This window comes from Eleutherodactylus coqui, chromosome 7, assembly GCF_035609145.1.
Source record: "Eleutherodactylus coqui strain aEleCoq1 chromosome 7, aEleCoq1.hap1, whole genome shotgun sequence".
NCBI classification, from domain to species: Eukaryota; Metazoa; Chordata; class Amphibia; order Anura; family Eleutherodactylidae; genus Eleutherodactylus; species Eleutherodactylus coqui.
This window is the reverse complement of record NC_089843.1, coordinates 225,045,230-225,072,180: the sequence shown is the minus strand read 5'-3', so window position 1 is coordinate 225,072,180 and position 26,951 is coordinate 225,045,230. Positions and strand designations below refer to the sequence as shown.

Sequence of the window (26,951 nt, the reverse complement as noted above, 5' to 3'; positions counted from 1 at the left end):
TACCGCGTGGTGCTCGCCTCGAGTAATGAGCATCTCGAACACCCTAATGCTCGGACCAGTGTGCTCGCTTATGTCTAGTTTTAGAACAACATTTGCTCCCATCCCGACAATGTCATTTGCAGGGAAGGTCTTGCATATTTCAGCAGGACAATGCTAAAGCACATACTGCACCCATCACAACAGCATGGCTTCGCAGAAGAAGAGTCCAGGTGCTGAACTAGCCGCCTGCAGTCCAGACCTTTAACTAATAGAAAACATTTAGTGCTTTATGTAAATAAAAATTTGGCAAAGAACAGCTAGAATTCTACTTTAGACAAGAATAGGACAACATTCCTCTAACAAAACCCCAGCAATTGGTCTCCTCGCTTCCCAGATGTTTACAGAGTATTGTTAAAAAAAAGGAATGTTACACAATGGCAGACATGGTGCTGACCCAACTGTTTGGATGTGTGTTGCTGCCATCAGTTTCCAAATGTTTTTTTTTTTTTTAATGAAATGGTAAAATGTCTCCCTTTCCCCTTATAACACACTATATGGACAAAAGTATTTGGACACTGCAGAAAATCAACAAATATGCAAATACTGAGTTTACCGAATAGCATGCTGGGAAGGGCATGGGCAAAATAAAAAGCTGCTCATTTTGTAATAACTATTCGATCTAGCTCTTGTGGGACGAACTAGAGCGATGGGTATGACACGCTCACGCCCATCTTCACCACAATCTCTTCTCACAACCTTGCACAAGGAATGGTGAGCTATTCCTGCCTAGAGAATGTGTGGAGAGTCTGCCTCGACGCGTTGCTGCTGTAATACAAGCAGAAGGAGGGCCGACATGTTACTAAATAGAAGAATAAAGCACTTTTTCTGAACCAAATGCAATGACCAAATCTTTTTGTCCATATAATGTATGTGTTCTATATTCTCCTGTGAATAAAATATGGTTAGATGAGATTTCCAAATCATTGCATTTCTTTTCTTTACATTTCTTTACATTTTACACAGCGTCCCAACTTTTTGGGAATTGGGGTTGTAGTATGTCCGATTGCAGGAAAGGGTTGATAGTTACATATTACTACAATGGGAAACTAACCCACAACTACCTAAAAGGGTCTGAGTGGAGAATTAGGACCCATATTCTACATATTGAAGGATACTAACAGAGGAGACCATGCCAGATCACAGAAGTTTCATAAATGGTGACTGGGTAATTCGGGAGTAGAGATGAGCGAGCACCAAAATGCTCGGGTGCTCGTTACTCGGGACGAACTTTTCGCGATGCTCGAGGGTTCGTTCCGAGTAACGAACCCCATTGAAGTCAATGGGCGACCCGAGCATTTTTGTATATCGCCGATGCTCGCTAAGGTTTTCATTTGTGAAAATCTGGGCAATTCAAGAAAGTGATGGGAACGACACAGAAACGGATAGGGCAGGCGAGGTGCTACATGTTGGGCTGCATCTCAAGTTCCCAGGTCCCACTATTAAGCCACAATAGCGGCAAGAGTGCCCCCCCCTCCCAACAACTTTGACTTCTGAAAAGCCCTCATTAGCAATGCATACCTTAGCTAAGCACCACACTACCTCCAACAAAGCACAATTACTGCCTGCATGACACTTCGCTGCCACTTCTCCTGGCTTACAAGCTGCCCCTCCCCCACGACCCAGTGTCCACAGCGCACACCAAACTGTCCCTGCCCAGCCTTCAGCTGCCCTCATGCCACGCCACCCTCATGTCTATTTATAAGTGCGTCTGCCAGAGGAAAAGCAGGCACACACTGCAGAGGGTTGGCACGGCTAGGCAGCGACCCTCTTTAAAAGGGGCGGGGCGATAGTCCACAATGCTGTACAGAAGCAATGAGAAATCCAATCCTGTGCCACCTCCATCTGGAGCTGCACACGTGGGCATAGCAATGGGGAACCTATGTGCCACACACTATTCATTCTGTCAGGGTGTCTGCATGCCCCAGTCAGACCGTGTTTTTTTATAAATAGTCACAGGCAGGTACAACTCCGCAATGGGAATTCCGTGTGCACCCACAGCATGGGTGGCTCCCTGGAACCCACCGGCGGTACATAAAAATATCCCATTGCAGTGCCCAGCACAGCTGAGGTAACGTCTGATTAAATGCAGGTGGACTTCGGCCCACACTGCATGCCCCAACCTGACCAGGGTTTTTAATTCATAGACACAGGCAGGTACAACTCCCTATTGTGAAGTCCCTGTGGACCGACAGCATGGGTGGGTGCCAGGAAGCCACTGGCGGTACATAAATATATCCCATTGCATTGCCCATCACAGCTGAGGTAATGTCGTGCTTAATGCAGGTGGGCTTCGGCCCGCACTGCATGCCCCAGTCAGACTGGGGTTCTTTAGAAGTGGACACATGCAGTTACAACTCCCTGTGGACCGACAGCATGGGTGGGTGCCAGGAAGCCACCGGCGGTACATAAATATATCCCATTGCAGTGCCCAACACAGCTGATGTAACGTCAGCTGTAATGCAGGTGGGCTAAAAATTAATTGAATTACACTGTAGGCGAGGGCCCCCAAAAATTGGTGTACCAACAGTACTAATGTACGTCAGAAAAATTGCCCATGCCCAACCAAGAGGGCAGGTAAAACCCATTAATCGCTTTGGTTAATGTGGCTTAATTTGTAGCTAGGCCTGGAGGCAGCCTAGTTAAAATAAAAATTGGTTGAGGTGAAAGTTTCAACGCTTTAATGAGCATTGAAACGTCTAAAAATTGTTTACAAAAATTATATGACTGAGCCTTGTGGGCCTAAGAAAAATTGCCCGTTCGGCGTGATTACGTGAGGTTTCAGGAGGAGGAGCAGGAGGAGGAGGAGGAATATTAGACACAGATTGATGAAGCTAAAAGGTCCCCGCTTTTGATGGTGATAGAGAACGATGCTTCCATCCGCGTGTGCAGCCTACGTATTGCTTAGGTATCGCTGCTGTCCGCTGGTGGAGAACAGAAGTCTGGGGAAATCCAGGCTTTGTTCATCTTGATGAGTGTTAGCCTGTCGGCACTGTCGGTTGACAGGTGGGTACGCTTATCCGTGATGATTCCCCCAGCCACACTAAACACACTCTCTGACAAGATGCTAGCCGCAGGACAAGCAAGCACCTCCAGGGCATACAGTGCGAGTTCAGGCCACGTGTCCATCTTCGACACCCAGTAGTTGTAGGGGGCAGAGGCGTCACAGAGGACGGTCGTGCGATCGGCTACGTACTCCCTCACCATCCTTTTACAGTGCTCCCGCCAACTGAGCCTTGACTGGGGACCGGTGACACAGTCTTGCTGGGGAGCCAGAAAGCTGGCAAAGGCCTTGGAGAATGTTTCCCTGCCTGCGCTGTACATGCTGCCTGATCTCTGCGCCTCCCCTGCTACCTGGCCCTGGGAACTGCGCCTTCGGCTACTAGCGCTGTCGGATGGGAAGTTTACCATCAGTTTGTCTATGAGGGTTAAAATTCTAAGTACAGCACCAATCCGGCCCACCCCACTTTCCCCGTTGCCGGCCGTAAGAAGAGACACCACACACAGGAGTCTGGTCTAGCTCCTCACACGGGAGAAAAAACTGCGCGCTTTATTACAGATTACATGAGATCTTATACCCTCTGTCCCATCCCCACTATGGGGTGATGGGCTCATAATCATATATGGGCAGTCCGGATTTCCGCCTTAGACAGTGAGGCGCCTCTGGCTTATACAGAAAATCACGTATTCAATTAACTCCAGTACAAAGAATTACCCACACAATTCTAAGAAGTCCGGCCTAACATCCATATATGGGAAGTCCGGATTTCTGGCCTAAGACAGTCAAAATTATGTACATTTGAACATCTTGATATCTTGTTTCTGCGCTTCTGGGAAATCGGCCAAGTACATGCGGCCTTGTGTCTGGTTCTTCTTCTCTGAATTTAAGATACATCTCTTGCAAAACCTTGGCATATCTGATGTAAGGCGAAGTATTAAAGTTTTTTTCATTTGGAATTGAATAAAACTTGCATACAGGTATAAAAGCATAAAAAACACATATGGCAATATATATATACCCTCACAAACCCCCCTAAAAAACTTAATATGGAGATCAAGCATCAGACCTTGCACTCTTCCTCGGTCGTCTCTCCCTTGCGTCAGGGTTTCTCCACTGCCCGTAAGTCCCTACTCCTAAAAGGGAAGGGATCCCTACCTAACCTCAGAAGGAGGCCATGGATTCCCTGGGCTTATTTCCGGGCCTCCATACCTTCTATCTGTACGAGTTAACACCCCACAGGGTGTGCCCTCGCCGGAACCTAAGGTCTTCTGCACTTTCCCTAGGCAAATGGGAAGTCCACTGACAGTCCATCTTATGAGACTGAGGCAGACACAGTACTAGTCCATCTCTCCATTTTTCTGGTAACGTATCTGGTTGGCATTATCGGAACTGGCTCTTCATCTTTTTCAAACAAGGGAAATTTTGGTCACATTATCCAGTCCCTTACTCATACTCTTTTTGATCAAAGGGAAAATACACATACAAGAAATTACATACCCAACCTCTTTCTGCTAAAATCATATCCACGGCCACTCTATTTTGGAACGCCATGGATGCAGTGGGCCCTAACTGGTCAGCTAACCCCTGTAAATCATCTCTGGTGTAGTTTGCAAACCTCTGCTGATTGTAAAAGATATAATTCATCCAATCTACATTATTATTAACAGTGACAATAACAAATAAGGACTCAAAACTTGCTTTAACCTGATCTCTAGAATTAAATTCAGCTCGCACCCCCCTTGGCACTCCTATTGCATCTATGTGTACATGATAGTCAAAGTTACCACCTGGAGTGTCAATGTCTCTCTTAGCACGATGCAGTGTTGGATTCTCACCCTCAGTGTAGGCTTATTGCACATTTCATTATATTAATTTGTTCTGAAACAGGGGCTAGTGTACAGTAGTCAAAGGTGTGTGTTAGAGGAATTGTACCAAATTATAGCATGTAAAGGATATGCAGGATCATTAGTTCTTTCAGTGCGAAGTGTGGATCCAAGTGGGCTTTCCTTCAAGCTTGACTGCAGTTGGGGTGGTGAACAACATCTGGTAAGGACATTCAAACAGGGTTTCTCTCTTAAACCTTTTTCACATAGACCCTGTCACCTGGTTTTAGATTGTGACACTCATCTGTAGGACCTGGGATAAAAGCAGAGACTACAGAATACATTATTGACAATTCCTTGGAGAGACCTATGACAAAATTAACAAGAAAATCATTCCCCAAACTCAGCTACTTTGGCATGTACCCTCCTAGAAAAAGAAACACTAATGGAAGACACTCAATTCAAAATTTGCCCATTTCCTCATTGCCTTTTGTATCTACTTTCCCACTACTCTGCGGACGGTAGGGTGTGTGAAAAACCTGGAATATACCCAAAACAGACATGATGTGTTGCATTATTTCACCTGTGAAGTGTGTACCTTTGTTTGACTCAATCACTTCCGGTACCCCATATCTGCGGATTACCTCATTCATGAGCTTCTGTGCGATTACCTGCTTATTTACTTTGGTAACAGAGTAGGTCTCCAACCTGAAAAACATTAACAACAACAAGCACATTTTCATGCTTCCCAACAAGTAGGAGCTGAGTGTAGCCAATTTGCAATCCCTGAAATGGGTAGAGTGGTCTAGGCAAGTGTGATGTGGCAAATTTACTTCTGCCCTGTTGCTTACGGCAAAGATCATGCAAAATTGGACAAATGATGCAGCAGCTACAGAAAACCCAGGAGCCACCCGTCCTTGTTCAAGCATCGACATCATTACTGCTTTAAGAGGTGCGTCTTTTCGTGCGTCAGCTGGGCCATCATGGGGCACAGGGACCGTGGTGGGCAAGTGCTGTTGACTGTTCACCATACGCCGTCCCTTTTTAGTCCATTTGTAGTTTTAGTCAAAGTTCAAAGCTATAATCAAAGTCCAAGATTTTTATCAAAGTCCAAGTTGTTATCAAAGTCCAAGATTTTTATCAAAGTCCAAGATTTTTATCAAAGTCCAAGTTTTTTATCAAAGTCCAAGTTTTTATCAAATTCTTCTTTTCTTCTTTCTTCCACGGCTTGAGGGCCGCTGCTTTTGCTGTGTGGCCTGTGATGGCGTTGCCTCTCGCTTCTCCGGTGTAGGAATTGGTGTGAGCTTTCCACTTTGTCTGGTAGAAATAGGGCCTCCATGAGACTGCACCGCTGCAACATTTTTAATTGGCTGTCCTGCTGTGGTAAAAAACTGTCTGGCCTTCCATGTTGGGCCGTAATCATGAGCTATGCCAGATGCATACCGGGAGTCAGTGTAAATGTTTGCCGTCTTACCTGTGGCCACTCCACACGCCTCCGTGAGTGCTTTTAATTCCGCTTCTTGTACTGCGACATGCGGAGACATTCTGCTTTTTAGGACATCTTGTTGTGTAACCACCGTATATCCAGTGTGGAGTCGTCAATCACCCTGGGTACCATCTATAAAAAACAACTCAAAATATGCATTATTAACAAGGGCTTCAGTAACTTTTTAAAACTTACATTTTCTTGTTGCATCAATGCTAGACAATCAGGCTGGTATTTTATTTCAAAAAGATCAGAACCTTGTTGCAAAAAATTTAAAAAATTCAAAAAATGGCTTGCAAAAAATTTAAAAATGGCTGATTTGCAATACCTAGATCACCTATGCCTTCTCCTCCCCCCCCCTTTAAACCAGGGTACTCAATTGGAACAATAGTAGCCGGGTTTAAGTTATTATAACATTGTAAAAAGATTTGATGGATGCAGATAAGGCCTGTAAAATGTTAGCACCTATAGCAGAAACATGAGTTACACCGGGGAAGAATAATCTACAAAACCTCTACTAATATTTGAAATGTGATATCCCTTTAAGTGAATTCCTTATTAGTCTGATCCTGCCTGCAATATCTTTATCAAATTTCAGACAGGAGAAAAAAAAACAAAACAAAAAAACTAGCTGCTCAAAATTCTCCCCCCTCCCTTGTGCAGGAGGGATGAAACATTACTACGTACTATTACATCATATAGCTCCACCCCTTCGATATTGGCTCCGTGCGTCCGTCTTCTCAACTTAATTTCAGCTTAACCGTCCACACGTCCACATCTCAACCAAGCAAAGTCCCATGCATGGGGTAGGACTTTTACCCCCAGTCAATTTCCACATCACACATTCCACCACAGCTTGAACACGGGTCACCAACTCCCATCCATCCATGCTCTCAAGTCTGCTCCGTCACCCCCCTTTGAAGGTGTACCAGTCCATACAGATGCACGGACAAAAAAAAGTTTGGCAAACATACATACATCAGTTGAAAAACATTGAGGTGAGTGCTATTAATTTTATAAAGTACATAATTCTATTGAGATGAGATTGTGAATGAACGCTATTTATGACAAATTATGTGAAAAAAAGTTTTGCTAAGTGACTGAAATATTCTATATTTCTTATCTACTGAAGCTATTATATGCTGTATTAAACACTGAAGTATTTAGTTTCTGTGACCCTGAATTTGGAGTGAGTTCTGAAAGCCCCCACTTTTTTAAAATAAATCTCTTATCTCTCCGCGACTATGAAACACATACTGAAATAAGTTTTAGCTTAAACTATTGAAAAAACATTTTGAAATCATAATTAACACATATGCTGGGACCTTGCAACATTCATTTTCAACCCCTGTATAAGTAAGAATATAACTTAGAAATTACTATATTTCCCTGCCTACTAAGACAGTATAACTAATTAAATTCATTTCAATTCATTGCAAGCAAGCCAAGATATTAACCAAGGATGTTATTGTATTTTCTCTCTCGCTGTTATCTTCCTGACCTTGGAGACTAAACACAAGTTAGCAGCTATATGTCAACAGACTCTTCTCCCCTTCAGCTAACTATTTGCACTTACAGTATATATATATACACATATATATCCACCTAGTATGGATTATACATTATCTATTATCTATCTTGTATTATACACATTTTCATCTCTCTTTGCCAACCAATCACATGCATTGTACTTCTCTCCCCTACCTAACTGCCAATATAACCTTCAATAGACACTCTCCTGACGCCCTCTTGATCACTTACTGTACTTTTCAACATTTCACTTACGGATACTTTCTTAAACAAATAATGTGTACATACGTAACTTACTCTGACTGTCTCTCTCTCTGCTTCTAGCAAACCTTGGTCTTCCAAGGCACCTCTCGGTCCTAAAGACCTCCCTCCCAGACACCATTTTGTAATCTACCGTGCGGGTCGGTGTCACACATTTTCATTAGATTTTTCTTACATTTTACAGATTCATCCACACGGCGGCAGCCCTTGAGGGGCTCTATCTTCTTTAATAAGGTCTTACGCATATTACAACAACAAAAATAATAATAATAATAACACGCTCCATAGAGTGAATCCCTCTTAATTCCAAATTGTCAGCCCCTTATATACCGGCAAAACAACCGAGGACATCTTCTTCCATGGAACCAGTCCCATAAAAATGCATCTCTCTGAAATCAAATCGCTAGCCCCATATATAAGGCAAACCGACCGAGAGTCCCTATTTCTATGAGACTTCTCATAGAGTGCGTCTCCTCCTCAGCTAAACCATTAACTAACTAAACTAAACCCGAGGGTCCCTTCTTCTATGAGACAAAATAAAAAGTAAGAGAAAAAAATTCTGCAGATACAACAAACAATCAAACAATCTCCACTATCGCTAAAACGCTACGGACTTCAACAACAAATAGACTACAGACTAGTTTCTGGGTGAGCCATTGGTGCGCATATCACGGTCAGTGGTCCATGACAGCAAACCCGGAGCCCACACGAGTTACCGTGTAGAACTCTTAACCCAACCCGTCCGGTCACAAACCACAGATAGTCAGTCCTGCTGCAAGACTCCCAGCGTAAAACACAACATAAATATATGTTTGTCTTACCTGGAGTTCTTGTGAGTTGATCAGGCTCGGTTTGCAGTAGGACGGTTTCTCAGTAGCGTGGATCCGGGTGAATTGCGCTGTAAGCTCCGATTTTACCGCCGCACGTTCGGGCGCCATTTATGAGGGTTAAAATTCTAAGTACAGCACCAATCCGGCCCACCCCACTTTCCCCGTTGCCGGCCGTAAGAAGAGACACCACACACAGGAGTCTGGTCTAGCTCCTCACACGGGAGAAAAAACTGCGCGCTTTATTACAGATTACATGAGATCTTATACCCTCTGTCCCATCCCCACTATGGGGTGATGGGCTCATAATCATATATGGGCAGTCCGGATTTCCGCCTTAGACAGTGAGGCGCCTCTGGCTTATACAGAAAATCACGTATTCAATTAACTCCAGTACAAAGAATTACCCACACAATTCTAAGAAGTCCGGCCTAACATCCATATATGGGAAGTCCGGATTTCTGGCCTAAGACAGTCAAAATTATGTACATTTGAACATCTTGATATCTTGTTTCTGCGCTTCTGGGAAATCGGCCAAGTACATGCGGCCTTGTGTCTGGTTCTTCTTCTCTGAATTTAAGATACATCTCTTGCAAAACCTTGGCATATCTGATGTAAGGCGAAGTATTAAAGTTTTTTTCATTTGGAATTGAATAAAACTTGCATACAGGTATAAAAGCATAAAAAACACATATGGCAATATATATATACCCTCACATGTCCACCAGCGCCCTGTGGTATAGCATCATTCTCGAACCCCTTTCCTCTTCGGGAATGAGAGTGGAAAGGTTCTCCTTATACCGTGGGTCGAGCAGTGTGTACACCCAGTAATCCGTAGTGGCCAGAATGCGTGTAACGCGAGGGTCACGAGAAAGGCATCCTAACATGAAGTCAGCCATGTGTGCCAGGGTACCTGTACGCAACACATGGCTGTCCTCACTCGGAAGATCACTTTCAGGATCCTCCTCCTCCTCCTCTGGCCATATACGCTGAAAGGATGACAGGTAAGCAGCATGTGTACCCTCAGCAGTGGGCCAAGCTGTCTCTTCCCCCTCCTCCTCATGCTCCTCCCCCTCCTCTGGCCATACACGCTGAAAGGATGACAGGCAAGCAGCATGTGTACCCTCAGCCGTGGGCCAAGCTGTCTCTTCCCCCTCCTCCTCATGCTCCTCCCCCTCCTCCTCAACGCACTGAGATATAGACATGAGGGTGCTCTGACTATCCAGCGACATACTGTCTTCCCCCGCCTCCGTTTCCGAGTGCAAAGCGTCTGCCTTTATGCTTTGCAAGGAACTTCTCAAGAGGCATAGCAGAGGAATGGTGACGCTAATGATTGCAGCATCCCCGCTCAGCATCTGGGTAGACTCCTCAAAGTTTCCAAGGACCTGGCAGATGGCTGCCAACCAGGCCCACTCTTCTGTAAATAATTGCGAAGGCTGACTCCCACTACGCCGCCCATGTTGGAGTTGGTATTCCACTATAGCTCTACGCTGCTCATAGAGCCTGGCCAACATGTGGAGCGTAGAGTTCCACTGTGTGGGCACGTCGCACAGCAATCGGTGCACTGGCAGATGAAACCGATGTTGCAGGGTGCGCAGGGTGGCAGTGTCCGTCTTGGAGTTGCAGAAATGTGCGCTGACTCGGCGCACCTTTCCGAGCAGGTATGACAAGTGTGGGTAGCTTTTCAGAAAGCGCTGAACCACCAAATTAAAGACATGGGCCAGGCATGGCACGTGCGTGAGGCTGCCGAGCTGCAGAGTCTCCACCAGATTACGGCCGTTGTCACACATGACCATGCCCGGTTGGAGGCTCAGCGGCGCAAGCCAGCGGTCGGTCTGCTCTGTCAGACCCTGCAGCAGTTCGTGGTCCGTGTGCCTCTTCTCTCCTAAGCTGAGTAGTTTCAGCACGGCCTGCTGACGCTTGCCCACCGCTGTGCTGCCTTGCCGCGCGACACCGACTGCTGGCGACGTGCTGCTGCTGACACATCTTTATTGCGAGACAGAGGTTGCATAGAAGGAGGAGGAGGGTGGTTTAGTGGAGGAAGCATACACCGCCGCAGATACCACCACCGAGCTGGGGCCCGCAATTCTGGGGGTGGGTAGGACGTGAGCGGTCCCAGGCTCTGACTCTGTCCCAGCCTCCACTAAATTCACCCAATGTGCCGTCAGGGAGATATAGTGGCCCTGCCCGCCTGTGCTTGTCCACGTGTCTGTTGTTAAGTGGACCTTGGCAGTAACCGCGTTGGTGAGGGCGCGTACAATGTTGCGGGAGACGTGGTCGTGCAGGGCTGGGACGGCACATCTGGAAAAGTAGTGGCAACTGGGAACCGAGTAGCGCGGGGCCGCCGCCGCCATCATGCTTTTGAAAGCCTCCGTTTCCACAACCCTATACGGCAGCATCTCCAGGCTGATCAATTTGGCAATGTGCACGTTTAACGCTTGAGCGTGCGGGTGAGTGGCGGCGTACTTGCACTCGCGCTCAAACAGTGGCGCTAGCGACGTCTGAACGCTGCGCTGAGAGACATTGCTGGATGGGGCCGAGGACAGCGGAGGTGAGGGTGTGGGTGCAGGCCAGGAGACGGTACTGCCTGTGTCCTGAGAGGGGGGTTGGATCTCAGTGGCAGGTTGGGGCACAGGGGGAGAGGCAGTGGTGCAAACCGGAGGCGGTGAACGGCCTTCGTCCCACCTTGTGGGGAGCTTGGCCATCATATGCCTGCGCATGCTGGTGGTGGTGCCTCCCCAGCTGATCTTGGCGCGACAAAGGTTGCACACCACAGTTCGGCGGTCGTCAGGCGTCTCTGTGAAAAACTGCCACACCGTAGAGCACCTTGACCTCTGCAGGGTGGCATGGCGCGAGGGGGCGCTTTGGGAACCAGTTGGTGGATTATTCGGTCTGGCCCTGCCTCTACCCCTGGCCACCGCACTGGCTCGGCCTGTGCCCACACCCTGACTTGGGCCTCCGCGTCCTCGCCCGCGTCCACGTCCTCTAGGCCTACCCCTACCCCTCAGCATGGTGTATTACCAGTAGTGCAGAAACAGAACGCTGTAATTAAATGTGCCGCTTATTGGCCTGTGGTTGGAGGCTGACTTCGCTTACGGAACGCCAGAAAATAATTTGGAGGACTACTACACCCAGCAGAGACCCAGAACACTGAGGACACAAACAGGCAGCCCAAATAGATTTTTTTCCCCAAATGTTTTTGCAAAGGCCCACTGCCTATATTCAATCAATATATCTCTTCTCTCTCTGCGTCACCACTTCTGGCCCTGGAGTATGTCAAAGAACTGCAGAGTGTTGCACTGTGGACTGCAATACAGCGGTGATTTAACAGCCCAGACAGAGCCAGGAAATAATTTTGCGCAAGCCTGCTGTAACACTTAGCTGGCTGCGTATGAATTAGGAGGACTACTACACCCAGCACAGACCCAGAACACTGAGGACAGTCATAGGCAGCCCAAATAGATTTTTTTCCCCAAATGTTTTTGCAAAGACCCACTGCCTATATTCAATCAATATGTCTTCTGTCCCTGCCTCACAATATATGTCTTCTGTCCCTGCCTAACCACCACTTCTGGCCCTGGAGTATTACTGCAGGGCACAATGCTCTGCACGGCCGATATACCAAAAAAAAAAAAGTGCAACACTGCAAAAAGCAGCCTCCACACTACTGCACACGGTCAGATGTGGCCCTAAGAAGGACCGTTGGGGTTCTTGAAGCCTAAAATACTCCTAACACTCTCCCTATAGCAGCTCCGGCACCAACAGCACTTTCCCTCCTCTATGTCAGAACGCATCTGTGGCAAGCCGCGGGAGGGGCCGATTTATATACTCGGGTGACACCTGATCTCCCCAGCCACTCACTGCAGGGGGGTGGTATAGGGCTTGAACGTCGCAGGGGGAAGTTGTAATGCCTTCCCTGTCTTTCTATTGGCCAGAAAAGCGCGCTAACGTCTCAGAGATGAAAGTGAAAGTAACTCGAACATCGCGTGGTACTCGTCACGAGTAACGAGCATCTCGAACACGCTAATACTCGAACGAGTACGTTCGCTCATCTCTATTCGGGAGCTCTTTTAGTGACCTTTACACAAGACAAAATTATCTATAGGACGCAGCACAGCTGTTGATTTTTGTCAATTAATGAACATTTGTTGCATTTGTAATTGAGGAATGTGGTCTGTGATGCATCTGGCAAAAGTTCTTGTGTTTTTTTCCGCAGACTTTGATTGCAGAATTACTTCTCCTGTATGTTAGAAATCTTTAACAATTCTGCAACATGTCCTTCATTTCACAGCAGAAGGCTTTTCCGCTGCAGAATTTAATCTTGTGGTTTTGAAGTAAAGATGTATGGATTTTAACAAGTGCAGAATTCAGGCCCCATAGGGATAACATTGCAATTCAGAAATATCCATGCAAAGTAATTCTGTACTGCGTGAAAGGTCCCTTAGTATGATCTTTGAAAATCAATTTAAGGCCTCTTCAAACGGGCGATACAGCATCACCGCGAGAAAATCGCAGCAATATCGCATCGCTGCACCGTGCAATATCGCTGCATCTTCTCACGGCAATACCGCAATTTTGTACCATCACATGCAAAGATTTTTGGGGGTGGGGCTTGAAATATAAGCCCTACCCTGAAAATAAGCTGTAACTAAAGGGGGGAAAAAGTATACATCACCTCTCCCGCGCTGTCCGGGGTGCCGCCGCAGCTTCTCCCCAGCTCCTGGCACTGATCATCTTCATCTTCTGGATGGGGATTGAAAAATCCCTGGCTGCTGGAAGAGCTAGGTGTGATTGGCTGCCGCTTAGCCAATCACAGCCAGTGCTCGAAGAATGGCTGTGATTGGTTCAATTACTGCCATTCATCGAGCACTTGCTGTGATTGGCTAATTGTCAGCCAATCACAGCCAGTGCTTCCATGAGGCAGGGGTTTTTGAATCCCCGGCCAGAAGAGAAGATGATCAGTGCCGGGATTCGGGGAGAAGATGCGGGCGGGTTGACAGCGTGTCTAAGGTGATGTATGTGTATTTTTTTAGATTATAGCTTTGATAGTAGCATTTGCTACTGTCAAAGTTGCATCGCATCGCACCGCACGAAAGCCGTGTTTTCGTGCGATGCCTTGCAACAGAGAGGAAGGCTCCAAAGGAAACCTATGCTACAAAACCTCACGAGTCGCGGGCATATCGCCGGACCCGTGAGGCTTTTTGTGTCATTTTGTAGCATGCTACAAAACATCGCATGTGTGAAGGAACCCATAGGAAAGCATGGGCTTGACATACATGCGATTTGTAGCATTGTAGCAACACTACAAAATTGCGCAACTTTGTTGGCTGTGTGAAGGAGGACTAAAGGTTACTGTATGAATTTAACATAGAAGTGAAGCATCATTTATAACAGTACTAGCGTACCCGTCGCGCGTTGCTGCGAAGACAGACATACATACATACTACGTTTTTATATATCTAGATGACGGCAGCAGCGACCACTGAGGTTTACCGCTGGGGTATGTCACTCTTATTACTAATGGGGGGAGTGTCACTATTATTACTGCTGTGGGATGTCACTATTATCGCTGGGGTGAAGGTGTCACTATTACCGCTGGGGTATGTGTACATGTGGCAGAAATGGGCAGGGCTCTTTCAGAATAGACCGGGTGCAGATTTTGACTGCTTTTTAGATGCGGAAATGCTGCAGAATTTTCCACAGAAATCTCCGCTGAGCACATTCTGCAGTATTTCCGCGTCCAAAAAGCAGTCAGAATCTGCACCCGGTCTATTCTGAAACAGCCTTGTCCTTTTTAGAACGACGGGGGTAAAATCATACGTTGTGATAAGCCCCGCCCCCTGACGTGTTGGCACTTTGCGATACATAAGTGGGTTTTGGGTTGTAGTTTGGGCACTCGGTCCCTAAAAGGTTCGCCATCACTGGCCTAGTACATGTTTGCCCACTTCCAACTCCAATGGAGACTGACTGTAAATGGCTGGCATGCTCTAGTATTTATGGTTTCAAGCTGTACGTGTCATTGCATACAGTCTATCTATCTATCTATCAGGGTTATTGCATACAGTCTATCTATCTATCTATCTATCTATCTATCTATGACATCGGGAAATGAGAGAATTAGATTTTGTAGGCCGCTGCTTCCCCCTTGCGGGCTGAATAAAATAGCCGTTGGGTGGAACATACAATTTATCCGGCTGCTGTGGCTTCTTAGGAAGATATCCTAGTACTTGTTTACCCACTTCCAACTCCAATGGTAATTGGCTGGCGTGCTCTAGTGGTTCAAAGCTGTACGTGTCATAATAGAGCCTTAATGACATCACAATGCAGCTTTATAGAACATGTTGGGGCATGTTCAAGGGCGTCCGATGTTGATGACATCAGTGATGACATCACAATAGCAGGTGGCTTACTTATTCGATCTACGTGGGGGGGGCGTAACTTTCGACGACGCTCGCGCGCCATTTATTGTAGGATATTTGTACTATGCCTATAATCTTCCCAGGAGTGTACTCAACAACTTCCCAAAGTTTCATGGCGATCGGATGAATGGTGTAGTAGCGCATAAAGGACAAACAGACACGCACGCAGACAGACATACATTCAATTTTATATATATAGATTGACTAGCGTACCCGTCGCGCGTTGCTGCGAAGACAGACATACATACATACATTCGTTTTTATATATCTAGATGACGGCAGCAGCGACCACTGAGGTTTTGTAGGCCGCTGCTTCCCCCTTGCAGGCTGAATAAAATAGCCGTTGTGTGGAACATCCAATTTATCCGGCTGCTGTGGCTTCTTGGGAAGATAGCCTAGTACATGTTTGCCCACTTCCAACTCCAATGGAGACTGACTGTAAATGGCTGGCGTGCTCTAGTATTTATGGTTTCAAGCTGTACGTGTCATTGCATACAGTCTATCTAGCTATCTATCTATCTATCAGGGTTATTGCATACAGTCTATCTATCTATGACATCAGGAAATGAGAGAATTAGATTCCGTACGTAAAATTTGAACGCTAATTCTTTGGCGCTTTGAATTGAATAATCGAGTTGGGACCCATTAACTTTTCCTATTTATGACATAATCAATGCTCGTGCCAAATTTCAAGTTTCTATGACATTGGGAAGTGAGAGAATTAAATTCCATACATAAAATTTGGACGCTAATTCTTTTGCGCTTAGAATTGAATAATCGAGTTGGGATGAGACATAAGGCCTTGCCCATAAGCATTCCCCAACCTCCAAGAACTGAACCTACCTACCTGAATGAGATTTTGTAGGCCGCTGCTTCCCCCTTGCGGGCTGAATAAAATAGCCGTTGGGTGGAACATACAATTTATCCGGCTGCTGTGGCTTCTTAGGAAGATATCCTAGTACTTGTTTACCCACTTCCAACTCCAATGGTAATTGGCTGGCGTGCTCTAGTGGTTCCAAGCTGTACGTGTCATAATAGAGCCTTAATGACATCACAATGCAGCTTTATAGAACATGTTGGGGCATGTTCAAGGGCGTCCGATCTTGATGACATCACAATAGCAGGTGGCTTACTTATTCGATCTACGTGGGGGGGTGGTAACTTTCGACGACGCTCGCGCGCGCGCCATTTATCGTAGGATAGTTGTACTATGCCTATAATCTTCCCAGGAGCGTACTCAACAACTTCCCAAAGTTTCATGGCGATCGGATGAATGGTGTAGTAGCGCATAAAGGACAAACAGACACGCACGCACGCACACAGACATACATTCATTTTTATATATATAGATTAGAAATCTACAATTTTGTGTCTACAGTTACCATACAGTATTGCATGTCATTGTGCTTTAGACTGCAAACATGCCTCTTCCTAAAATCACAGAGGTTAGGAAAAATACTCAAAGATATAAATCACAGAAAAAGAAGCCAGATACACGATATATACTACTGGAAAAGCTCAATCGCCGTTTAACCTGGTAGCATGCAGCAAGCCAGACTGCAATATAGAAGAGCTAAAATGTTTATGTGCAGACTGATTGAGCAGCCACTCAACTCATCCCAGGGTGGGGGAGGGGTGACTGCTAGGAAACCCAGTCCACACAATATGAACCGATACCAAGATGACCGCCATAGATATGTGCGCCACACATACAGATGTACAACCCACACTGATTAAGCAGTGGAGTGCCCTGAATTAATAAGTGTGCCACACTGGCATGCCATCCTGGGCATCTCCAGCATCAATAGCAAACTGCATGCATAGAAAACACTAATAAATGTGGGTGTTAGTCAGTATTTGAAATTCAAAACACGTAAGCTGGCGTGCTGCGGCAAGGCTACTTCGCGTACGCCAGAACCTACGCTATCTCCCAATTAACTACATTAAATCACAGAGGTAAGAAAAAAAATGCTCAAAGACATAACTCCTAGAAAAAGAAGCCAGATACACAATATATACTACAGGAAAAGCTCAACCATTGTTTAACCTGGTAGCAGCAGCAGCAAGCCAGATTACAACATAGAGGAGCAAAAATGTTCATGTGCAGACTGATTGAGCAGGCCCTCAAATCAACCCCGGGTGGTGGTGGTGGGGGGGGGATAACTGTTAACAAACCCAGTCCACACAATATGAACTGATACCAAGATGACCGCCATAGATAGGTGCGCCACACATATAGGCATACAACCCACACTGACTAAGCAGTGGATTGCCCTGCATTAATAAGTGTGCCACACTGGCATGCCATCCTGGGCTCCTCCAGCATCTATAGCAAACCGCATGCATAGAAAACACACACTGATAAATGCTGGTCTTGGTATTTTAGACCCAAAACACGTGAGCTGACGTGCCGCGACAAGGCCACCCTGTGTACGGCAGAACCTACGCTACATCACAATTAACTACAAAAAATAACATGAACATTTTTGCCCCTCTAAATTGCAATCTGGCAAACATGCCTCTTCTAGTCTTAATCTGCAGTTATATTCCCATTCTCTTCCTTCTGTTCCATAAGAAATGGAGTATCACACAGGGTTTGTTTGTAGTCTGGAACGATGGAGGCACATAGATCTACTTAGGAGCTGTAGACTATTCTGTACATGACCAATTCTTTAAAAGACACTCTACTCTGACCACGCTTATCTGACAAGTAAAATATACCCAATCTTAGAGTAAATTAACTTCAGTCCTAGATGTTACATATATGGTCTTTAAATTAGTCCACCAGGTTAGGAAACCCATTTTCCTATACCCTATTAGGGAATTCAATTAATACAGGGGGTCTTCAATTCAGGTTCCTCTTCTCTTGGCCAGATTGAGAGTGGTTATAAAGTGTGCCCCTAGCTCTGGAGGACCTGCCCTGCCCGACATTAAACAGACAGACCATTGATTGGAATGTCCACTATGAAATGTGTAATTTCCTCTGTGGTAGCACTGCAAAACATTTGAACACCTATTGCAAAGTTGCTCTACTGTTTACACTCATTTATCTGGATCCCAGCTGAGGGATACTTCGTGTATTATCAAGGGACTAGAGATGAGCGAGTGTACTCGCTAAGGCAAACTACTTGAGCGAGTAGTGCCTTATGCCAGTACCTGCCCGCTCGTCTCTAAAGATTCAGCTGCCGGCGGGGGGCGGCGGGGGAGAGCGGGGAGGAACGAGGGGGGGGGGGAGATCTCTCTCTCACTTCCTTCCCCCTGCTCACCCCCGCAACTCACCGCTCTCCCCCGCCGGCACCCGAATCTTTTGAGACGAACGGGCGGGTACTCGCCTAAGGCACTACTCGCTCAAGTAGTTTGCCTTAGAGAGTACGCTCGCTCATCTCTACAAGGGACCCTTCTAACATGCAGGGTTTTCCAAAGCGGATGACCTTTTTCATTGGGTTAGGAGACCATAATGTTCTAAGAACATTTTAGGTAGTTTGGCTATGGCTTCATATTGTTTCATTTATGTTTACCTTTATGCTTTGTGATGTTAAGAATTTCCTCTTCTTCTCTTATGTCCTTTCTTCTTACAGCTCAGTGAGAAATATGGCTCTGTGTACATTATTCAAATTGTTCACCAACAAATTGTCATGTTAGTCGGATATGAGGCTGTTAAGGAAGCTCTTGTTGACAGTGGGGATATATTTAATGACAGAGGAAAACTTGAAATTAACAATCTATTGTTTGGAGACTATGGTAAGTGGGACATTTTCCAACTGCACCCATTTAGGCACTAGAGTAACAAGTTTGGCCAGCCTGTACCACCTAAATTGAACAGTGCCACTTTTATTGCTGTCCTCATTTCATCGATTGGCTGAAGTGAAGAACATCCTACGCATTAGAGGATCTATGAGCTTCAGTCATTTCGTTTTGAGACATGTCTGCAGGCTAAATGTAAAATTTCTGAAGATTGGAGAACTTTGTGCATCTTAAACCAGGTATGTAGCCAAGGGAATTTAGAAAAGAGGTTGTGTGGTAGGTCCAACAAACTATTCTGCCTTGGCCATTGTGACCCTTGGGGGATGTCAACTCACTGGGATCACCATCTTTATGTATAAAATGTTTTGGGCCGCACACAAAATATGCTATAAAACACTGCGTTATTGTTTAAAACTGGTTGTCAGCAGCTTTTTTGTGCTTGACACAGTACAAGACAAAGCAGTTAAAATACAATTCAATACAAAACAAATGCTAGGGCTGTCTGAGCACTAACTGATACACTTCAGCTTTACCCAGCTGATGTAGATGCAGATCTGCAACCTGCCCCATGAAAACCCCACACTGGTTCATTACCATCTTCCTTGGGGTGTGTGGCTCCCTAAAGCTCCCCAAAACTGACTGGCTCACCCTTCCCTTTAAAGGAGTTCTTTCAGACAAATATTACTGATGACCTATTCTTAGCATAGGTCATCAATAGTTAATTGGCTGGGATCCACTGCTTAGGACCCCGGGCAATCAGTTTTTCGTGCTGTTAGGACAACACACAGGGATATGGAGTGTGCATTTACCAGCATTGACCACTACAAAGCTAACTGTTTCCGCCCCATACCCCTGTGTGTTGTGGTGCTGACACTAGTGCCTAATCAGCTGACTGGTCAGGGTCCCGAGCAGTGGATCCCAGCCAATCAACTATTGATGACCTATTCTGAGCATGTGTAGGAAAATTAGGAGAGCATTCCATCTGTGAGCCAAAACGTCTGTGTTGATTAATAGAGATGAGGACACCCACCTTTCGTGGTGGTCATCTAAACCACCATGTCACACATAAGAATGCCTTGATACCACACTGTAATTCCTGACAACCAGACGGAACCAGGAAGAGCACACTCGAAGAAGCCGACAGCCAAAGCAAGGATCGGAAATGAATAGGAAAATAATGTGTAAATAACCCCGGTGCTCCTGTGCGTTCACTCAGTAAGAATAATAATTGATGGAGAAGCACTTACTTGCACAGAGGGGCCCATATGAGTGACGAGCCTCCCCTGTAGAATTCTGGGAAGGCACGTCTCAACCTTGTGTTCAGTAGTTCAGGGTCCAGAGAGCAGCATCGAGATGGATGAATGGTCACTGTCATCTATCTTGGTGCTGTTCTCTGGACCGGGAGTACTGAACACAAGGTTGAGAGATGCCTTCCTGGACTTCTACAGAGGAGGCTCGTCACCCCTATAGGCCCCCTGTGCAAGTAAGTGCTTCTCTATCAATTATCACTTGTATTGAGTAAATGCACAGGAGCCCCGGGGTTATTTACACATTATTTTCCTATTCTGAGCATAGAACTTCAATAGAATTGGCCTGGAACATCCCTTTGAGGGTACTCTTAGGTGGAGTAAAATTAGCCTAATTGGCCAGCTCCAAAGTAGAGAAGCCTCTTCTCTGTTGCACATACTGCCTGCAGTGTCTTTACTTAGGCCCCCAAGCCATTTCAGTAGCTGCACTGCACTGCTACACCATTTAGATACAAAATTAGGGCAACAAGCTGAATTTTTGCCACCTTGTTATGGGAAGTCTAGTTACAACTATGCCTTGAACCATGGCTCAAGACACAGTAGCACCAAAAGCTTGAAGAGCACAATATAATACCACGTTTCTCCTGTAGTGTTTGCTGTGGGACAATAACAGCTGAGCATGAAAGGTTTCCGCTGCTAGTTGGGGCATCATGTCACTATTCTGTACAACTTTAGAAAAGAAATTAGTCTGAGCTGTTCTTATAATATCCTGGCCGATAGCCAGAAACAAAAAAAACTGTCCATGACCTGAAACTGTGAAGTTTGTGTCCATAGACCATTCTCTACTATGTCCTAGGGATTGTTGTGAGCAATGGGGAAAGGTGGCAAACAATGCGACGATTCTCTCTGATGACCTTGAGAAATTTAGGAATGGGCAAGAGGAGTGTTGAAATGAGGATCCAAGAGGAGGCCCAGTGTCTTAGAGAGAGAATTATGTTAAAACAAGGTAAGTGAATTGTGTCTAATCCTGTATTTCCAGTATATTCATCTATTGTTACCTCAACAATTAGAGTTTTGCCTTTAATTGCAGATACGTCATTTGATCCAACATACATTCTTGGGTTGGCTGTCTCCAATGTTATATGTTCTGTTGTTTTTGGTGAGAGGTTTGACTACGAGGACAAAAAATTCCTGACACTTTTATCCTACAACAGAGAAATCTTCAGGCGACTGAATTCTTTCTCTGGTCAGGTAAATATTGTTAAGATTCATTTTGCCCTGGCACCCCTCTTGCTTCCCGGGTAATGTTATGACTTTACCAAGATCTCTTGCAAAAAGTAATGAACTCTGAGGCCCAGATTCATTCTAAATTATTAAGTGATGCAAGTTTTTCATCAGATTTTACCAGGCTAAAAAGTTTAGAAAGTTGGCCTGTGCAGCATGGTGGAGGCAAGCTAGGAGATAGAGAAATACTATTTGAATATTATGGCAATGGTGAAGGCCCTTGACCATCGGGAGCCATATTCACTTGGGCATTTAGACTACTCATCAAAGTTTAAATGCCTTTTGTTAACCCAAATTAATTCTCCCATAGACAAAGTGATTGGTAAGGTGCCTGCAATCTTTAATGACAAGAGTTCAGGAATACTCTCAATCCGCCCTTGAATAACAAGATAGCAAAATATTAATACAGAACTGGATCACTAGAACAAACAAACCATGACTAGGTATCAATGGATTACATGCAACCAGGGGTGTAGCTAAAGGCTCAGGCGCCTGGGTACAAATATTCAGCATCCCGCCTCTTCCCCACCCGTACCTATAACCATACCCATACCTAAACAGTGCTGCATACAGATGCAAAAAACATTTACATACATGCTCTAATCTCTTAGCATAACCTTTCCAAACATGACTACCTTGCTGGACGTGATTTGTTTGTAGCCACTTAGGCTGTGTTCATGTTTTTTGGGAGGTTTTTGCATTTTTGAACCATAATTAAAAAACAAACTGCATGCGGTATTCAATAACCTCATGCATTTTTAAGAAATTACGACATTAAAAAACTGCATGTGGATTTAAACACATGCGGTTTAAAAAAAATGCAATTTATGAAAACCACTGGCAGGTTTTTGATCATTTTTTTAATTGTGTGTAAAGTGTGCAATCATATACAGGTCATACCCAGGTAATACCAGCACACTCCATATCACTATATGCATGACGTATAACCTATACCAGCTGTAAATATATATATATGTGTGTATATATAATTAGAGATGAGCGAACGCACTCGTCTGAGCTTGATGCTCGTTCGAGTATTAGGGTGCTCCAGATGCTCAGTACTCGAGTCAATTCCATTTCCTTCCCTGCATGTTTAGCGCCATTTTCTAGCTAATAGACATGCAGGGAAGGCATTACAACTTCCTCCTGTGACGTTCCAGCCCTATCCCACCCCCCTGCAGTGAGTGGCTGGTGAGATCAAGTGACCGCCGAGTATTTAAAGCGGTCCCGCCGGCAGCTCGCCTCAGACACACTGGGAGAGATTAGGGAGAGTGCTGCTGCTGCTATAGGGAGAGTGTTAGGCTACTGTTAGCGTCTTCAAGAACCCCAACGGTCCTTCTTAGGGCCACATCTGACCGTGTGCATTACTGTTGTGGCTGGCTGGGAGCAGTTTTGCACCAAGATTTTTTTTTTCATCTTGGGCTGTGCAGGCTATAGCGTTCTCAGTCTGCAGTCTATTATACAGAGTATAGGGGCAGTACTGGTGAGACAGGGACAGTGGAAGTGTAGAATCCTGTCTACAAGAACCCCAACGGTCCTTCTTAGGGCTACCTGTGACTGTAGTGCCTCACTATTACCCAGCTAGGCCTGTTTGCAGCCTTGCGTATATTTTTTTTCTGGCTGCAGTTTGCGTTACATTACCGCTGTTAGCCTCCAACTGGACGCCGATAATTCCAGAATTTTTTACACCGCTCTGTGTCCGCCGTCAACTTCGCGCACACCATACGGCGACAGCCGCTGATAGAGGGAAAGTCATATACACGCTATATAGCCTATATTCTTTTTCAAAAAAAAAATTTTAAAAAGCTCCTTCTTAGGGCTACCTGTGACCGTGTACATTGTACTGCCTGGCTGCTGGGAGTTGTAGTGCCTCACTATTACCCAGCTAGGCCTTTTTGCAGCCTAGCGTATAATTTTTCTCTGACTGCAGTTTGCGTTACATAACCGCTGTCAGCCTCCAACTGGACGCCAATAATTGCATAATTTTTTTACCCCACTCTGCGTGTGCCGTCAACTTCACGCACAGCGTGCGGCGACAGCCCCTGATAGAGGGAAAGTCATATACACTCTATATAGGCTGTATTCTTGTTCAAAAAAATTTAAATAAAAGCTGCTTTGTTGGGCTACCTGTGACCGTCTGAAATTTACTGGTTGTCTGCTGCGAGTTGTAGTGAATCACTATTGCACGGCTAGGCCTGTTTGCAGCCTTCCTTATTCTTTGTTTCTGCCTGAAGTTAGCGTTACATAACCGCTGTCAGCGTGAAAGTGTACGCCAATAATTCCATAATTATTCACACCGCTCTGTGTCTGCCGTCAACTTGACGCACAGTGTATGGCGACAGCCAATTATAGAGGGAAAGTCATATACACGCTATATAGCCTGTATTCTTTTTCAAACAAATGTAAACAAAAGCTCCTTCGTTGGGCTACCTGTGACCATGTGCATTTTACTGCCTGGCTGCTGGGAGTTGTAGTGAATCACTATTGCACGGCTAGGTCTGTTTGCAGCCTTCCTTATTCTTTGTTTCTGCCTGCAGTTAGCGTTACATAACCGCTGTCAGCGTGAAAGTGTACGCCAATAATTCCATAATTATTCACACCACTCTGTGTCTGCTCTATTTATAATACACCATGCTGAGGGGTAGAGGTAGGGTTAGAGGACATGGACGAGGACGTCCAAGTGAGGGTGTGGGCACAGGCCGAGTTCCGGGTCCAGGTGAATCGCAGCCGGCTGCTGCGGGATTAGGAGAGAGGCAAGTTTCTGGGGTCCCCAGCTTCATATCACAATTTATGGGTCCGCGTGGTAGACCTTTATTACAAACAGAGCAGTGTGAGCAGGTCCTGTCGTGGATGGCAGAAAATGCATCCAGCAATGTATGGACCACCCAGTCTTCTACGCAGTCCACTGCTGCAACTCTGAATCCTCTCGCTGCTGCTCCTCCTTCCTCCCAGCCTTCTCACTCCATGAAAATGACACATTCTGATGAGCAGACAGACTCCCAGGAACTGTTCTCGGGCCCCTACCTTGATTGGAAAAAAATGGTTCCTTTCTCACCTGAGGAGTTTGTCGTGACCGATGCCCAACCTTTGGAAAGTTCCCGGGGTCTGGGTGATGAGGCTGGGGACTTATGGCAACTGTCTCAAGAGCTTTCAGTGGGTGAGGAGGTCGATGATGATGAGACACAGTTGTCTATCAGTGAGTCAGTAGCAAGGGCAGTAAGTCCGAGGGCGGAGCGCACAGAGGATTCAGAGGAAGAGCAGCTGGACGATGAGGTGAGTGACCCCACCTGGTTTGCTAAGCCTACTGAGGAGAGGTCTTCAGAGGGGGAGGCAAGTGCAGCAGCAGGACAGGTTGGAAGAGGCAGTGGGGTGGCCAGGGGTAGAGGCAGGGCCAGAGCGAAGACTCCCCCAACTGTTTCCCAAAGCACCCCCTCGCACCAAGCCACCCTGCAGAGACCTAGGTCTTCAAAGGTGTGGATGTTTTTCAGTGAGAGCACGGATGACCGATGAACAGTGGTGTGCAACCTGTGTCGCGCCAAGATCAGCCGGGGAGCCACCAGTACCAGCCTCACCACCACCAGCATGCTAGGGATATGATGGCCCAGCACCCCACAAGGTGGAACGAAGGCCGTTCGCCTCCGGGTCGCACCACTGCCACTCCCCCTGTGCCCCAGCCTGCCACTCAGATCCAACCCCCCTCTCAGGACACAGGCACGAGAGCCTCCCGGCCTGCACCCACACCCTCACCTCCGCTGTCCTCGGTCCCATCCAGCAATGTCTCTCAGCGCAGCGTCCAGCTGTTGCTAGCGCAAGCGTTGGAGCGAAAGCGCAAATACGCTGCCACACACCCGCACGCTCAAACTTTAAATGTGCAAATAGCCAAATTGATCAACCTGGAGATGCTGCCGTACAGGCTTGTGGAAACGGAGGCTTTCAAAAACATGATGGTGGCGGCGGTCCCGCGCTACTCAATCCCCAGTCGGCACTATTTTTCCCGGTGTGCTGTCCCAGCCCTACACCAGCATGTCTCCCGCAACATTAATTTTGCCCTCACAACGCAGTTACTGGGAAGGTCCACTTAACCACGGACACGTGGACAAGTACTGGCGGGCAGGGCCACTGTATCTCCCTGACGGCATATTGGGTGAATTTGGTGAAGGCTGGGACCGAGTCAGAGCCTGGGACCGCACACGTCCTACCGAGACCCAGAATAGCGGGTCCTTCCTCGGTTCTGGTATCTGCAGCGGTCTATGCCACCTCCTCTAAACCCTCCCCCTCCTACTCCTATGCAACCTCTACCTCTCAATTAAGAAATGTGAGCAGCACGTCGCCAGCAGTCGCTGTATCTTTAAAAAAATGTTTATGGGTTTCACCTGCCCTCTGGGTTGATAAATTTTTCAGAGGTACACTTATACTCTTGGTACACTTATTTGTCGGGCCCACGCCTACACTCTTATCCAACTTATTTTTCCGGCCTTCACCTACGTTCATGGTATCCCAATGTTTCAGAGGATGGTCTATACTATTACTACAGAAATTTTGCTGGGGTCTGCCTGCCTATACTTCTGCTACAAGAAAGTTACAGGGGTCTGCCTATACTGCTGACACTTACATGTTATAAGGGTCTGCCTATAAGGAAGATGGAATAAATCCTCCACAGTGCCACCTATTGAAAGGCAGCATTCCTTCGAGTCAAAGTGGGACTTTTTATACAAGTCTTGTTACAATGACTGGGAATTAAAAGCAAAGCCAAACTCCATGTACATACAGCTGTTTCCGGGTTATTGCCCTTCATCAGTGTACAGTAGGAGTCTGGCTTTTGCTAGTGAGAGGCCTGGGACAGGGGTCAGAAACGCTCTTTCTTTTCTCCTTAGGGAGAGCAACTATATACTATAAACTAAGTGAGGAGACTCAAATGGCCACGCACGCTCCTCTGGGTAATATGCAAATAAGGGAGATGGAATAAATCCTCCACAGTGCCACCTATTGAAAGGCAGCATTCCTTCGAGTCAAAGTGGGACTTTGGGGTCTGCCTATACTGCTGCCACTTGAATGTTGCAGGGGCCTGCCTATACTTCTGCCACATAAATGTTACAGGGGTCTTCCTGTACTGCTGCCACAAGGATGTTACTGGGGTCTGCTTATACCGCTGCCACATTAATTTTACAGGGGTTTGCCTATACTGCTGCCACAAGGATGTTACTGGGGTCTGCCCACACTGCTGCCACATAAAAGTTACAGGGTCTGCCTATACTTCTGCTACAGAAATATTACTGGGATCTGTCTATAGTGT

At 46.2% G+C, this 26,951-nt stretch overlaps 1 protein-coding gene across 1 annotated transcript in view; it reads left to right on the top strand.

The window, feature by feature from the left end:
• Window positions 1–26,951, top strand: part of LOC136573223 (cytochrome P450 2C8-like) — a 52,605-nt gene that overhangs the window by 13,131 nt on the left and 12,523 nt on the right. Inside the window, exons 2-4 of the mRNA XM_066574508.1 lie at window positions 18,962–19,124; window positions 21,231–21,380; window positions 21,465–21,625. Coding sequence (XP_066430605.1) covers window positions 18,962–19,124; window positions 21,231–21,380; window positions 21,465–21,625 — 474 coding nt within the window. The remainder of the gene's footprint in view (window positions 1–18,961; window positions 19,125–21,230; window positions 21,381–21,464; window positions 21,626–26,951) is intronic.